This window comes from Lonchura striata, chromosome 9 (genome assembly GCF_046129695.1).
Source record: "Lonchura striata isolate bLonStr1 chromosome 9, bLonStr1.mat, whole genome shotgun sequence".
Classification (NCBI taxonomy): domain Eukaryota; kingdom Metazoa; phylum Chordata; class Aves; order Passeriformes; family Estrildidae; genus Lonchura; species Lonchura striata.
In genome coordinates, this window is record NC_134611.1 from 4,006,495 (window position 1) to 4,017,903 (window position 11,409).

At 44.7% G+C, this 11,409-nt stretch overlaps 1 protein-coding gene across 1 annotated transcript; it reads right to left on the bottom strand.

Annotated features, from left to right (window-relative positions):
• Window positions 1–3,731: 3,731 nt before the first annotated feature.
• On the bottom strand, window positions 3,732–8,316 carry NAA20 (N-alpha-acetyltransferase 20, NatB catalytic subunit). Its single transcript, XM_021542582.3, has 6 exons — window positions 8,138–8,316; window positions 7,982–8,006; window positions 7,803–7,893; window positions 6,432–6,567; window positions 5,341–5,486; window positions 3,732–4,059 (listed from the first exon to the last, which is right to left on the bottom strand). Exons 1-6 carry the CDS (start codon window positions 8,188–8,190, stop codon window positions 3,974–3,976), a joined length of 537 nt encoding a protein of 178 aa, XP_021398257.1. The 5' UTR covers window positions 8,191–8,316; the 3' UTR covers window positions 3,732–3,973.
• Window positions 8,317–11,409: the final 3,093 nt, after the last annotated feature.

Sequence of the window (11,409 nt, forward strand, 5' to 3'; positions counted from 1 at the left end):
GCCAGCCCCGGCACTGCCGGCAGGGCTCCGCGCCGGACCCTTCGCTGCCGGGCCGGGGGCAGAAGAAGCGCCCCGAATGCAGCGGCACAGCCCGATCCCCGCCCTGCCAGCGCTGCCACGGCTGCAGCTCCCTTCCTCTGAAGCCCCTGTTATAAATGAGAATTTATTCAGCCAGATTAAAAAATAAAAATCATTTTATTTGCAGCCAAATTCTATCTAGTCAGCCACACGGAAAGGACAGAGCCGAGCCCGGGGTCGACCCTGGGTGTGCAACAAGGAGTCAGCCTCAGCAGAGGTTTTCTCCTATGCCCACACACCTCCATCCTGGCACGAGCGGTTTTTAGGGAAAATTCCGCCTGAGGCCAAGATTTGAGCAGTTAGTCTTTTCTTCTATTCAGAGTCTATAGGTTAATAAGATTTTCTTTTTTTCAATGTCCGGAGTAGTTGAATTCTTGATGAGAGTTTACGGGAAGGCTGCATTCACATGGATCTGTCTGAGGATTTCCATGATATCCATCTTGGACGATCAGCACTGATGATAGTGATGATCAACACCTGGAGCCCAGACATGGCCCATCTCCTGGCCAAGCCACATCCTTTTATTTGTAAATCAGTTTCTAATATACATCCAGTCTCGCCTGTAAGGGGAGGGGGGGGGGGGGGGAACTAATACGACGGGCATGATTTAACAAATATCCAATATTACATATTTCATACGAGGAATGGCGCGAATTATATTTATTACACATAACACACCGAAACTGACGCCACGCTCCGACGCTCACCTCCCTCCAACAAGGGCACAGAAATGTGCGCTCCCCTTCAATCTCGTCCCCTAGAAGAGCAGAAAAGAAGCGGCTTGCCTCAAATGATGGCAAAAGGGGGCTTTTTACCTCAATCCAAACCTCTTAAAAGGGGGGACAACAGGACTGCCCCCCTCCAATTCAACCTCAGGATGACGAAATTCCAAAGGGAAAGGAGAAAAGTCCCCTCTACAAAGGCGCACCGGCTCACCTGCTTGGCTGCTGCTTCTCGGCGTAAAGGTTTGTCCTTCGGCTCCTCCTTTGAGCAATGCTCCACGTATCCAAGTGAGGATCTAGGTGATCCCCTGGACCCTGTCCGAAGCGCTCACCGTCCTTCCAGGAGACAGCCCCGGGAACCCTCCATAAACTCCTCTCCTCCAACAGCACCGTGCAAAAGCCAGCGGAGGCAAACCCTCGCCCTAAAATAACCTCCCCCCGGCTGGAGCCGCCCCTTCTCCTCATCCTCACAGCTCACACCGGGGGCTGCTCTGAGCCCTCCTCATCCTCACCTGCCGTTGTTGCTGCCCTCCAGCAGCGTCTCTCCCTCTCCAGCACACACCCCGCTTCTCACAGACACAGATCCAACAGAAATCTGCTACGGGTGTTGGCTTTTCTTAATCCATCTGGTTACACGATTAAAACACATACGTGCATTGATGGTCATTGAGAGAAAGCTTTCCCATGGAGAAAATAGTCCTTTTGAAAAGTAGCACACTTTGATACACCTTCAGAAAAAGCAGAATCAGCACCAACTTCTAAGTCCCCTGCTGAGGAACCCAGCCCTCCTTGGGACACGCAAAGCTATTCACCAGAGTCAGAAATGTTTTATTATGTTGATATTTAGGAGCTGATTCTAAAAAGCCAACTTCTCATGAGGAAAAGGACATATGAAGGACACATTGCAGAAATAACAACTGACAGTCACGGGGTCTGAAACCTTGGAAAGTGAAATTTAGGTCTGCAACTTGGGAGAGGGCAATGTAGGTCCCAGGCAGCTAAAACAATTTTCTCATTAACTATGGTGTAACATAAGCTGTGCTAATAAAGAGTCTGTAGAGTCTGCTTATTGCATTATACAGTGGTGGGGAATTCTGCTTAGAGAAGGAATGTTTTAATGGTCTCAACCATGATCATCCATATGGGAAACAGCGAAGGTCATACTTGCAATTTCTGCTCCATCTTCCCTCGGAGAACGAGGCTGAGGGCAGCCACGTTTCATTGATTCATTTCATTGATTTCATGATTCCATTAAATCAAGATATCCATCCTGTCAGAAACCCAAAATTGTGAGAGGAGTAAACTGAGGGAGTTAATGCACTGGAGTTGTTTCACCTTATTGCTCTTTAGATTCACAGCTGAAAGAGAAAGGCCAACAAGTGGCACAGGATTTTGACTTAGGAAAAATCTTTAGATTTTTCAGACACATTTTCTGTAGCCACTAAATACCTGGGTTCCTAAAGTCATGATCTAGTAGAGAGAGGCTCCCCTCTGCTCACCACCTGCAGTGAGAGAATCTGTCACTCCTCCTTGTCAGCATGAACAAAGCCACCTCTATGCACCAAAGATGACTGCCTTTGGCCTGCTGGGAGAAAACACTGAGCCCATCCCATGGGCTGCAGGTTTTCTGTACTAGTCTGCTCTGCCTTTGAGGGAAACTGCTATTCCACTAAGCCATAAATCTCTTCTCCATTCTGGGGAAAATAATGTGACTGGGAATATTTTGTAAAATACATAGAGCATGATTTGATCACTGAAAAAATGTTCAGTATTTAGTATTTATTTATTTCATTTCTTGACTCTACAAAGAAAGTCAAAAAGCTCTTGTTTTTTGGGCAAGAAAAATGCCAGTTAGTAAAAGTTCATCAGCCCTAGATTTAAATCCGATTAAAATTTGAAGCTATTAAAAACAAACTACAAATAAAACACATATCTATGTTAAAGATTCTGAATAACAATAATTCTTCAACAAATAAAACAAACAAAAATAAACTTTTAATTATTTAGGTATTTAATCAAAGTTAGATGCCTTTCTGAAATGGATGTGAATAAACATATGTAAAAGGTGATTGTAGGTGACTTAGCAGAGTACTGCTGTTTTACAGTAAGGATCACCACATTTAAAATGTTCATTCAGGGTGGGAAGAAGGGTTGACAGGTTGAGAGAATTATGGCTGGTCAGCCTAGAGTAGAGAAGGTTCCAGGGAGACTTTGGTGCCCCTTCCAGTACTTCAAGGGGGCTTAGGAAAAGGCTGGAGGGGTACCTTGGACAAGAGTGTGTAGTGATAGGACACAAGAACAATGGCCTTAAGCTGAAGGTGGGCAGATTTAGATTAGGCATTAGGAAGGAATTCCTGACTGTGAGGGTGGGCAGGCCTGGCACAGGGTGCCCAGAGCAGCTGTGGCTGTCCCTGGATCCCTGGCAGTGCCCAAGGCCAAGCTGGACAGGGCTCGGAGCAACCTGGAATAGTGGATTGTGTCCCTGCCCATGGCAGGGGTGGCACTTGGGTTAGGTTAAAATTCTGGTATTTTAAATCTGTGATTTTGAAACCTGATTTTCTTTGGTATTTTGGCGTTTGGTTTTCTATTATTTTGAAACTAGGGTTTTGAACAAAATACAACTAGGGTTCTATTTTAGAACCTAGTTTTCTGTAGGGGGAGTTTTTGGTATTCTTGTAGGCTGGGTATTTGGTATTTTTGTAACCGGTTTTTCTGGGTTGTTTGTTTGTTGTTGATGTTGTTGTTTTTAATTTGGCAACCTGCGATTGGCAGGGGTTTGGGGCATCCTAGTTGAGTGTCCTGGCTTCATTTGCCTTCTTCCACCACAAATAACCTGGCATGGGAACTGCTAAATTATAGACAATACAATGAGATATTTCCTGAAACAGAAATAAATTCCAGCTGCAGCAAGAAAACCAAGAAAAGACCATACAGGAGGTAATTCCATTTTAATAGTCTCCAAATCTCCAACATGTGAAAGGAAAAATAATAGAGCAAGTGTGGCAGTATACAGCCATTACCAATATAAGCAGTGTTAGTCAGCTTCTCAACATTGCTTTTTAGTATTTTATGGGAAAAACATTTGGCCTAGAACTTCTTATCCGTAAGTTGTTGCGGGTTACAGGAGATGGAACCTGACCCTTAGTAAATTGTATGAGAATCACAGCTTAAAGTTACTCGATGTCTTCTGGTCTCACAGGATGAGGCAGAGGTATAACTGATTTCTTCTCTGTATCTCTGGAAAGAGCTTTTCTCATATCTATAGCAACAGGAAAAAATATTATTATAGTAATGCAGTTATTGTACAAAGCCATATTAAGTGAATTCTCAATTAAAATAAGATAATTTTTAATCAGGAAAATTCCCTAGAATCGTAAGGCTACCTCAAATTTGAAGAGACCCATAAGGATGCAACTCCCTGCTCCACACAGTACTACCTAAAATTATACTGTATGATTAGGAACATTGTGCAGATAGATATTCCTTGAACTCTGATGGGCTTGATGTCATGACCTTTTCCCTGGAGAGACCATTGCAATTACCAACCACCATCTCAGTGAAGAGCCTTTTAACATCCAGCCTGAACACTCCCTGACACAGCTTTGCTCCATCTCCTCAGGTCCTGCCACTGGTCACCAGAGGGAGGAGATCAACACCCCCCTCCGCTGTCCTTGGAAGTTACAGACTGTGACAAGGACACGCATCGGCCTTCTTTCCTGCAAGTGGCACAAACTCATTGACATCAGCTGCTCCTCCTAAATCTTGCTCTTGAGACATCTCACCATCTTGGCAGGACACACTGCTGTCCTTAATGTTGCTCAATGGCAATGACAGCAATTGATATAAAGCACTGCATGAAACTCAGCCAAATGGAAAGGAAATGACAAGCTAAAGAGACAAATATATGGCTTAAGTCACATGCAGCAATGGCAGGTGCCTATTTGAGCCTTTGTATTTCACAGTGCTCCTACATATCAAATAAACAGTGCAAGAACAGAAACAATACATAGCCTGGCCATGTAACCCTTTGGGAAGATAATTTAAAAAAGGACCTAGAAAGAACAAGCAACTGGTAGTTCACTTTTGTTAACATAACTAACATTAACATACTTGAATTTCCATGTTCCTTCCCTTTTAAATTGAAAATGTTACCCAATTCTTTGCCATTGCTGAATGCTGACAATTGTTAATTTATAGGTAGATAGCTGAGAAAAACAAAATTTCAAGTCCCTGTTATGGGATGAAAGGAAGAAAGCACTGAAATTCCTTCTCAGGTATTCTTGTTCTGCAGCTGATTTTGCCAGAGATGCTACAAAATGTGTAAACAGCAAGACTAAGTTTTGTAACTGATATAATCTTAAGTAGGAAAAGTTACAAAAATACAAAAGATACAAAAAGCCCATTATTCAGCAACTATCTGAAATTGTTTCATGGTTTTCTATATGCTTCATATAAAACATAGTAATAGTCTTACAAACAAGCCCAGGAACCCTCAACATGAGAATAGTTCCATTCAATTTGAGACCAAACAAGAACTTACCATAAGCATCTTCATCTGGCTCCCCACTGCTAGCTGAGTAGTATTCTAAGACTGTTCGGTACACACTGTAGCCTAGTTGTTTATACATATTTACAGCAACCTGATTTGATACTCTCACAAAGAGATCGACAAAAAATCCGCCCTTTCTTTAGCAGGGGAGGAAAAGAAACAAACAAAACTACATTAAGAAACGGCAGGTAAATGCATTTCTAAGTAACAACCCATAAATTGTAATGAAACCAAAGCAAGTCCAATGTAGTATACTAATTAAACACCTTTGCCAATGTCATAACAGATATGCTCCTTTACCAAGGGAAAAATCAATTATAGACAAGGATTTAATTTTATTTTTGTCACATGGCCATTCTACATCAGGCAGTGAGTTCAGAAATTTGATCAGAAAGAACAAGACAAGTTAAATGCACTCACAGGCCTAAATACAATTTAGAAAGTGTCCACATTTTAGATGGCTTGGATTAGGAGGAGTGGAATCAGTCACAAAATTCAGCTGCCTAACAGGAGATGACAGACCCTTAATTTCACAAGGCAAATTTTTCAAAACATCATGCTACTTTTCAGTAGTATGGAACTAACCATAGTGGGGTTGCCCTACCAAAATCAGTTAAGGACATTTGACATTTCTCAGTGGATTCATCTGACACTAAATTAAATTTTCTCAGGTACAAGTAATCAAGCACAGGATGGCAAGTAAACTAAGATACTCTTTGCAGTATAAAATTTGTTCAGGCACAAAGCCTACGGTTACTGAACAAGAATGTTGGAGAACCTACAGGAAACAGTGCTGATATTTCACAAAGCTCTTTTCCTGTAAAAAGAAATATTCTTTTATATGGTATCTCTACTGGAATTCAGGCTATGCCCTCCTCACTCTGGCAAGTTAGCTAACCCTGAGATTTTAAACTGCTAAGCAACTTTCATAACTCTTTTTCTCCAACTATGAGGAATTTCAGAAAATCAGAACACCGTGTAAAGCAAAATTCTGCCACATAAAACCAGGGACAGGTTTCTGTAGAAATACTACTTTTAAATGTTATTTTAAAAGATGAATTTAAGATAGACATACTACTCACTTTTCTGAAATTTCTTCAAGGAGCTCCATCAATTTAGCAGCCAAACCCAGCCGTCGAAATTCTGGTGCAACAGAGAGAGCAGTAACGTGTCCATGCCATTCTTCCCTAGCCACAGAGCCTTCGGCTTTGCCCATGACTGTGAACACAGAGAGCATCAGCACAGCAGCACCTTTGGAGTAATGCACTGCCCGCAGCCAGACAGCTTCACAAGAGGAATAAACCATGGAAAAACACACATTACAATGACTGTGAGAAAGGCTAGAACAGAGATGTCTACCTTTTCACTCTAAATTCAGCAGCCACTAAAAATGTCATTTTGCTCAAATATTACAGCGGTTTTTTGACTAGTGCAAAAAAACACTAAACAAGTTTGCAAATTCCTTCCTTGAGGTGACTTCTAAATGCAAATTTTAAGTAATTTTCACAAGTCTCACCGAACCAAAATTTAAGATCTGACTGAAATAAAGGAGGAATAGAGGGCTAGGAACCAAAACTACCATCCCAGCAACTATTTGAGACTTTTGGAGATTATGGGGGAAAACAGCTTGGGAAGCTTTGCTGGTCTGGCAATAGAAAGCTAAGACTCACAAACCCAACGTGTTTAAGGAGAACAAAAAAAAAAAAAAGCAAAAAACAAATCACAAAAAACAACCAAACCCCCCCCCAAAAAACCCCAAAAAACCAAAACAAAAAAAAAAGTGGAGGTGGGGATGGTGTTTTGGGGGGCTTTTTTTTAGTTTCTCTCCTTTCTACACTGGGCCAGTCCAGTGTTAGTTTATTAATGAACATTCACACTTCCACCCTGTGCTTTTATAGATATCACAGTCACTGCTAGTAATCAACAAGTGTGGTGGGTACAGAGAAATGTTCTATACAGCACACATACTTTCAGCTTTAGTATGTCAAATATTTTTAGTTCCTGAGTCCCTACAAAAACCATTACTTCTGTCCCACACCATCTCCTGGCAGTTCTCTTTGGCATGATTTCTGAAAAACACAAATATTCCACAGCAAATTAGCAAATGACATCCAGGCCCAGAGCTTTCCCTTACAGGGCAATGCAAAATCCAAGCCCAGCACTTTCAGTGACTGTGGGTAGGGACTTAATTTCAGATTACAGAAATACCCATTCACCAAATACGGGTGGATGATACCACAGCAAAGGCTCCTCGCTGCGCTAGGAACATCAAACTGGAAGCTACGGCCATGAGTCCTGCACAATACCCTAAGACATTTAAGAAACGGGAAGACGCAACGCAAGGTTCCTCTTCCATGTTGGACATTTGGTAAACGCGAAGAAAAGCTCCCGCGTTATAATCCCCGAAATAGGCAACGAAGGGAGACGTTACCGCCGGAACACCCGGCACTCACTGTAACCCATCAGCTCCCCGCCGGGCGCCTCGGCGACGATGAAGTACTCGGGCCAATGGGCGAGGTACTGCAAGTAGAAGGGAATCCCGTACTGGCCGCTCAGTTAAGGAGCAATTGCGGCCGCCACGGCTGCGCCGCCCGCGCCCGGTCCCGCGCCCCTGCCCCGGTGGGAAGGATACGGTCTCGGTCAGCGGGTCCAGATTGCTGTGGGGGAAGAGAGTGTGGCGCTCAGCATGGGCCCGGGCCCGGCCGGCCGGCGGGGCGCCGCGAGCACCCCGCGGGGTGGGGAAGCGCGCAGGGCTCGGGGGCAGGAAGAGGGGACAGCCGGCGCTCACATGTTGTTGAATCGGAAGAGGTCGTCGCAGGTGAAGGCGCGGAGCGTTGTCATGATGATGGCGATCACGACGCTGACGCTGAGCGCGACAGTGACGAGTGCCCCGGAAACACTCGCGGGCCCAGGAGCCGCTCTCGCGGTGGAAAGGCGGCAGACAGCGCCCCCGCCCCTACGCAGCCCTGTCCCCGCCCGCTGAACCGCCCCGGCCCGGCCGCGCCTGAGCCCGCCGCAGCGCGCCGGGCCGAGAAGGGGCGGGGCTGCCTGGGGGACACGGCAGAGCCGGCCCGCAGTGCGGCGCGGCGGGGCAGGGTCCAGCGCGGCCACAGGAGCACGAGTGCTGTGAGCTTGTGCAGCTCCACCCCGAGCACTCACAAAGCTACACGTAACGCGACGTGACCGCAGTATGCGAGACTACCATACGCAGAAAAACAACTCTGCACCTGGAAAGATGCCACCGGACGAGATCGGACACACACTGGAACTGCCGTGCCCAGCACATGCTCGCCTCATGTGGAATGAATCCCACAGCTGCTCTCAGCACCAAAACATCACTGATGCTGAACGCCCCTCACCACTCTCCACTGATTTCAGCACCTTGCTCGTCCCACCCTGCAGTCTTTCCACCTTGCCCTCTCAGACCGCTGGCCCATCAACTTCGCTTTCAGAGGGCTGTGAGTCAGAATTAATCCTCAAGAAGAACAACACCTATTTAACTGGGATGCTGCTGCCATCAGCAGTAGGTGCCTCTTCATGATTTGCAAAAACACAGGCTGGAGGTCATGCCAGCCAACATGGACCTCTTCCACAAAAATACTGTCCACAGTAGTGGGCTATACTCCACTCACCTGTTGCACAGCATCTCTTGCATCACCCAAAAAAACAAAGAAACAAGATGTCCATGAGCATAAGCATATGCCCATAAGCATTCACCTACTCCACATGGCCTGCTGTGCCATTCCTCTCACTTCCATTCAAATGCTGAGCTATTTCTGAAGTTATCACTGCAAGGGACCCAGATCACTCTAGTTATTGTGAAGGAAGGTTTGCCCAAAAGTTGGAGGCTATACTGCGGGTTTGGTTTTTGCCCTTTAAAGTTCTGCATGCGATGCAGTGAATGGAGTTTGGGTACATGTTTTGGGACAATGAAAGAGGCCTTTCTTGACCTGGAATTTATAATCATGAGATGCTGGCAAGGGTACTTCAAACAGAGTGTAGCCTGTCAGATTCGAGATCTGTCAGATTTCTGATAATTTAAGGGTCAATGTTTTGGTAAGAAAAAGTTGATTCAAGGTCTGTAGTTGTGGTGCAAAAGTGATGTGGGATTTCAGAGTTGCCAGAAGCAGGAAGATACTGGATTGTGGTGGAGGTATGAAGGGATATATGAAACGTGGGAGATGGAATATACCATTTTAAGGCTGGTTCTTGAGCCTTTGAGGAGTTAGGAAATGTATAGCTTTATAGCCCTCTCCTGCTTGAGGCACTCTTTTACTGCAGAACTACAAGAATAATATAATACACCCTTAAGAACAGAAAAAGCTCAACCGTTCACTTGACTGTCGTGGCTAAGACACTCGCTCCAGCCAAACTGGACTTTGGGCTGCTTTGCTGTACTCAAGGTAAAGCCTTTGCTTCTGAAGTGCTAAAAAAGGCACTAAAAAGTGCTAAAAGGCACTTTTTTACTGTGACTGAAATTGGTTCAAAAACTGGTCATGGCTAGAGTGGTCTTTACTATTATCAAATTAATTCCCAATATTGTAGCATAAGCCAACATATTCTACTCAGTGAGTTTGAGTTTTTATTTTAAATGACTACACATCAATATATAGTTCTGCTAGTATGAAAACTATGCAGGTCAAATCTTGTGTGGCTATCTCTGCTGAGTGAAGTACAGGTGAAACAACTTTAGGCCTTACTTAAATGTAAGTACAGAGATTATTAAAGACTTCCTTGTTGCTGTTCTCGACCGACTCCGGGCGGGCGCCGGCGGGACACAGCGGGAGGGGGAGAGAGGCGGCACCGCTTTCTCCCCTTCGGCTCTGCGAGGCTCAGTTCTAGCGCGGGAACAGACGAAATGGCGACGCGGGACTCGGGTGCAGACACGTGTTTATTGTGGGAGCGTGTCCCCGAGACACCGGGACAGCGACCGGGGGTCGGTTATACCCCGTGCCGGGGGCGGGGGGAACCTGAGCCGCAGCCAATGGGACAGGGCAGGGGACAGGGGCAGGGAAACCGCGGGGACAGCGAGGGGAAAAGCGGCGGGGCAGGGACCGGACCGCGTGGCGAGGGGGAAGGTCAAGGGAACGCAGGAATGGGACAAAGGACCACGGGAGGGAGGGGGAACGCGCGGGAAGGGGGAAGGGGGAATGGGGGAAGAAGGGAAAATTACAAACTCCCGCACTTCTACCCCTTCCCAATTACCTTTTACTATATATTACAAGTGGAATATCATTCAGTCCCAGCTAGGATGTGTGGAGTGTAAATTAAGAGGTAATTTTAGCACTTCTATGAAGACAAAGATGATTTCACCCTTCAGAGAACAAATATTTTCCACAGCTAGTTTTATTTTCAATTACACCAAAATCAAATGTTGACAAGTAGTGTCTTAAAAGCTACAAAAGCAGGATTTCAACCCAGCAACAGATTTAGAATCAACTCTATGTTCAATTACAAGTCACCATCCAACAGAGACCTTCCCTAGAATGTTTAATGTTAGCAATTTTCACTGTACATACTCAAGGTATGCTGTATCTCAAGTATCAGTAGAATTTTGTCTAAGGGACTCATCATTAAATGAAGACATCTGCATATTTAGAAGAACCATAATTATGGTATTACTGGTATCAATTACTGTGAAAAGAAGCAGCTGTTTCTCAGCAGAGAAAAGTGATGGCAAATGTGAAGAGGAATAATTAAATACGTGTGTTGTATTAAGTGTGTGGCTTAGGTAGGATTTTATTGGTTTGTTTGGTTTGGTTTTTTAAAGTGCTCTGCATGATCCACCATCAAAAGATGCCTGTATGAAGACCAGTACTAGCATGGTTGATATTACAGGAATAGAAAAGTTAAGCATTCACACTGTCAAGCTCTAATTTGAATCTTATATTTAAAAAAAAAAAGCCAAGGCCCATACATTTAGATACAGAATTGAAATGTTTCTACACATCTTAGAATACAACCAAATAACATGTTACACTCAGGTTATGAGAACCAGCCTGTTCTGAAACAATTTATGAAGTGACAAAGTCCACAGCAAAGCTACTGCTTTACTTCCAT

Coding starts and splice junctions, on each gene's coding strand:
- NAA20 (XM_021542582.3), bottom strand. CDS start 8,190: ATGACAACGCTCCGCGCCTTCACCTGCGACGACCTCTTCCGATTCAAC. Junction 8,007..8,137: donor CTCTTCCGATTCAACAACAT/GTGAGCGCCGGC, acceptor CTTCCCCCACAG/CAATCTGGACCCGCTGACCG. Junction 4,060..5,340: donor GCCAGATGAAGATGCTTATG/GTAAGTTCTTGT, acceptor CTGTTGCTATAG/ATATGAGAAAAGCTCTTTCC.